This window comes from Etheostoma cragini, chromosome 7 (assembly GCF_013103735.1).
Source record: "Etheostoma cragini isolate CJK2018 chromosome 7, CSU_Ecrag_1.0, whole genome shotgun sequence".
NCBI lineage: Eukaryota > Metazoa > Chordata > Actinopteri > Perciformes > Percidae > Etheostoma > Etheostoma cragini.
In genome coordinates this window covers 26,040,839-26,045,517 of record NC_048413.1, presented here as the reverse complement: position 1 = coordinate 26,045,517, position 4,679 = coordinate 26,040,839, and the positions used below count along the sequence as shown (strand labels likewise).

Genomic DNA, 4,679 nt, shown 5'->3' with positions numbered 1-4,679 from the left:
CCCCCCCCGAACTCTACATCTGAAATTTTACTCAACTTCAGCCGATCGTCAGCATTTATGCACTTGTGTCGTGCACGGCCCACTAACCAAGGAAGAAGAAAAGTCTTTGCCTCTCGGCTCAGAGATCTAGTCAGTCTGATTAAAAAACAGCTTCAATTATAGTAACGCGCCGTGGTAACGGCGTTATTAAGATGGGTGCTGAAAGTGCTGAAAAAAGTAACGCCGTTAGTAATGCCGTTTTTTTTTAACGCCGTTATTCCCATCACCGGCTAACACTAATATATATATATATATATATATATATATATATTCAAATTCAAATTCTTCCAAAAATGTGTTAAGAGGAAGGCAATACATTCAGCACTTTTATTAGGCCCCGTGTAGTTGCATATATATATCTGTGTGTGTGTGTGTGAGTGTGTGTGTGTGTCTGTGTGTGTTTTGGTGAAAACCACTGAATTAAAAAAAACTTCACAGGACACGTTCAAATTGGGCAGAGCTATGCCGGCAGATGCCTGAGGTCCCCAAACTAACACAGGAACAACCACACTGAGTCGGGTTGAGGCACCAGCTGCCATTCGTTTCCTTCTATTAGTGAGAAATCCATCGTAAAGAGTAATTTACCACACCTGGAGTCAATTGTACATTTATTATAAAAGGCCAACCTGTTATTTTGACAAAAACTCCAGTCACACACAGACTGAGGAAAGCTTTGGTGTGTTTTCTATATGCAAATAGGAAGCAAAACAGACTTCCATGCTTGTACTTCCATTACTATGTAATCCTTTGACACACCTTGGTCTGGTCTGGTTTCCCTTAGTTTTGACTATGAAAATGTGCCACAAAGGTCATGGTTAAACTAAACTAAATGAGAGTTGTGTTTCAGTGTCTACAAACAGAAGCAAGGCTAGTGTTTGATTGGTTCAATTAATAACATAAAAAAGTATAACCACAAATTATCTTTTCTTTATTATACATGTAATCCTATACCAAGCTGCCATGCAGTGTATGAAGTAATCATAACTAGCCCCACCTTATTAGCTGCAACATTAAAGTGATTAACACCCTAATGCTTCAATAATTATAATCTAATAATCTAATATGTATTATTCTAAAATTCTGTATTAAGAGCAGATATTTTGTATTTACGGTTGTAGGCAGGTACATGCAGAGATTTCGCCGTAGCCTATGTAAGTGGCCTTAAGTTTATACTTGTGCATTGGTGTGTGTGGGTGTGTGTGTGTGTGTGTGTGTGTGTGTGGTAGAGCGAGTGAGAGAGTGAGGGTGATTAGCTTCGGAGTGAGTACCCACTCTAGAGTCATCATAAGAGAAACAAATATATATATATATATACACAATGAGAACTTCTACTAGTTTTAAGTACATTTTGCTGAAAATACTTTTACCAAGTAGTATTTTGATTGCAGGAATGTATTTATTCCAGCACCATTTGCTTTCTCAGTGCCATTTTGTCTTAGTGTTTACAATCCTCATAGAGAAGTTTATTTGCATGTGTGTATTTATGTGTCTATGTATATGTCTGTTCATGGTATCAAAATGTTTAAGTTTACCTTGTTCAGCCTGTCTTTTTCTGTGTGCATACTTTGAGAGCAGCAAAAAGGCAGAATCAAGCTCCCTGCATGTGTTCACATTTACGTCATTAAAGCGGATTGTAATTCAGATTCAGAATTGTAATTGTAAAGGAGTTCTTTTTTTCACCAGAGTGAAGAATGTGACTGGTGTGACATGCTAACGACCAAGCAGTATGTGGACAGTGCAGCGGCTCTGGTCTGACCTGGCTGTCCTGCAGCGTCTCCTCGCAGCCCTCGAGAGCCAAACATACCGTGTCGCTACATTGAGGACACACCCAGACCAGGTCTCGCATCGTCTGCACCACCGCTGCGTGTAGTGGAGGAGACTCAGAGTGAGAGGGATGTATGTGGAAAAACAGGTGCAAACTGAATGAAATTTAATTTCTTTCTGACAGTTTGAAAGAAATGCAGCTGAACACTGGCTTCAGTACATGTCTGCAAAGTGTTCCATCAGAAAAACCAGTTTTTACCAGAAGTGATGTTCTCCTGTTTGAGCCCGAGCAGCCCAGTAAGGATCTCCAGACATTGGTCGCTGTAGCTCCGTCCAATACGACCTGCACCCAACCCACACAGGAGAACACACACGAGACTTTAATTGTAGAAAGTCTATTACTCACACTACTTGGTGATATGGTATGAAAAATGTTATTGCTATAGCACTCTAAACATAACACATATTCATATTCTGCCTTAAAACCCCGATGTTTTAAGAACCCCAAAGACTTGTTCGACTTTCAAATTAAAACTGCAAGCGCTGATGAACTAACCCTCCCTGCACGTCGGGGGCAATAGCGGAAAGCCGGTTGCTGGTAACACTTCCTGTTTCCTTTATGTGGCGCTAGAGAACACACTATGATTTCTGTCACTTAAATGTGCACTATAAGTTCCTGCATGGTCACTTCTGTTGACGTTCCAAGTAAATACCAAACAAAACAGAGAAAGCTCGCCCCTCCCCCCATGTTTCTGTAACTGTCATTAACCCCCACCACCAACCCCCAACCATCTCTTTGGTGATTGGCTGGAACCTGGTTTGTTGTTTTGTGGTGCACAGCCTGTGCCCCTAGTGTTTGTTTGACGTTCATGACCTCTGTGTTGTCTCCCAAGACCGGGCTTTTTCACGGTGTATTCAGGGGGCAGGCAGCTAGCGGATCAAGGCGAGATGTCTATGATTTGAGCCAAAAATTAAATCAAACTGAAACCATGCAGGAACTCCTAGTGCACCTTTAAGGCTGACTTCCTGTTTTCAGTAACCGTGAGTCAATAAGGATGTCTCCAGACCTGGACCCTTATCGTGCATCAGTCAGACTGATCCACTTAAAGTGAAGTTACAAGAGCCCTGTATCCCTTCAATCCTTTCTATCTCAGTGTTAATAATAATATTGCTTGTTTGTGTGTTTACGGTATTTCTCTTGCTCATTGACACTGTAAACTGGGGCAACCTCAGTGTCCGACGAATTGAAATAAAAAGGTAATTGATTGATTGATACAGAATATGCAAATTTACCGCCTCGCTACGTCAATACTGTTTCCTCGAAAAAATAAAAACTTTGCAATTTGGTCTCATGACAGCCTTGACATTGCTGACCCAATTTTAGAAGGATCCCCAAAAAATACTCAAAGGAGCTTTTTTAAGTTCCATACTTGTTAAGGGCTTAAAATGGCATGTTTTCACATGACATCATTGTTCGAGCTATTGACTATCCATTTGCAATCGAAATTACCACACTGTGTCACTCTGATGGTGCTGATTATTTTCCTCATCACCCTCTAGTTATGGTTCAACATGTGTTTAATGACAATGAAGTTGACATTTGCATAAAAGGGAAATAAAGTGAGACGGGACAAGCACCATTTGGGGGCCATATTGCCGCAGAAACCTGTAGTCTGACTAATAATCTGCCTGAGTTATACCGCTTTTAAACACAGAATGATAAAGATGAGTCATCCTGTTAGTGTAAACAAATCAGGATATTACATCAGAAGTTACTGCGAGCTAGAAGACAAAACAGGATATGAAAAAGTGACTGTGTGGAAGTGTTTGTCTTGCAAACAAGACAACTGTGCCATGATGTTATGACCCGTGTGTGTGTGTGTGTGTGTGTGTGTGTTTACCTATAGCTGAGATCGCAGCCTGGGCAGTGTCAGAGTTGACATCAGTGCAGTATCCTTTCAGCTCATCCAGAATCATTGCTACATTCTCATCATTCACCAGCTCCACCAGCACCTGCAAACACAACAGTACTGCCTTTAAAATTATTAACGTAGCTTCTGGCAGTAAAGGGTAGAAACTGTGTGGATATCACTGCATGGTAAAGGGGCACCAGCCATTTAGAATTGCACTACAGTTCCAGTTAGGAAAACGTCATTGCTGAACAAATGGCTGATGGGACGTACAGGAGCACCCCTGAATATACATTTGTGAGTGTGGTTTCTGGAAAGGGTAAAAAAAAAAAAAACAGTCATAAAAGGTCGCTAAATTAAAACTATTCCTGGATTGAATATTGCTGTAGAGACAGAGAGCATTTAAGTCCCGCCCCCAAAGCCATCTGCTAGCAAACAGAAACATGCCTAAAAGCTGCTGTGAGGTGATCACTGGCTCCTATATTTCTATTTTTTATTTAAGTATTTATATCATGGGTAAAATGTGTATTTCTTAGAGTGTTTATCGTATGGGTAATGTGTATGTGGTCATGAGTGAGCAGTGTGGGTGTGAGGTGTGTGTGTTAATTGTCTGTTCGCCATTATTTGAGCTGACCGAATATTATAGTATTTCATATAATGCTCATTTTCAGGTTCATAGTTATATTTAGACGTTTTATCAGAAAAGGTTTACATGGTTTAATTAAAAAAACACCATATTTTTGTTGTGTTGTGCATTGCTCTAGCTCCTCTTTTCACCCTGTGTGTTGAGCTCTCTGTTTTAGCTACAGAGTGAGGCATCTCACTTCTGTTCCATCTTTATTGGGAGTCACACATGCGCAGTAGCTAGGTAAGGACTACTAGCCAGTCAGAAGCAGAGTATGAGGGCGTGCCGGGCGTGTCGAGCATTATAACGTGTGTTACAAGGTGATGCACGTTTGTCACGGA

At 40.8% G+C, this 4,679-nt stretch overlaps 1 protein-coding gene across 1 annotated transcript in view; it reads right to left on the bottom strand.

Moving 5' to 3' along the window:
• ap4b1 (adaptor related protein complex 4 subunit beta 1) overlaps positions 1-4,679 on the bottom strand; it is a 19,662-nt gene that overhangs the window by 5,220 nt on the left and 9,763 nt on the right. Inside the window, exons 6-8 of the mRNA XM_034877779.1 lie at positions 3,705-3,816; positions 2,063-2,146; positions 1,758-1,899 (exon numbers count right to left, since the gene is read on the bottom strand). Coding sequence (XP_034733670.1) covers positions 1,758-1,899; positions 2,063-2,146; positions 3,705-3,816 — 338 coding nt within the window. The remainder of the gene's footprint in view (positions 1-1,757; positions 1,900-2,062; positions 2,147-3,704; positions 3,817-4,679) is intronic.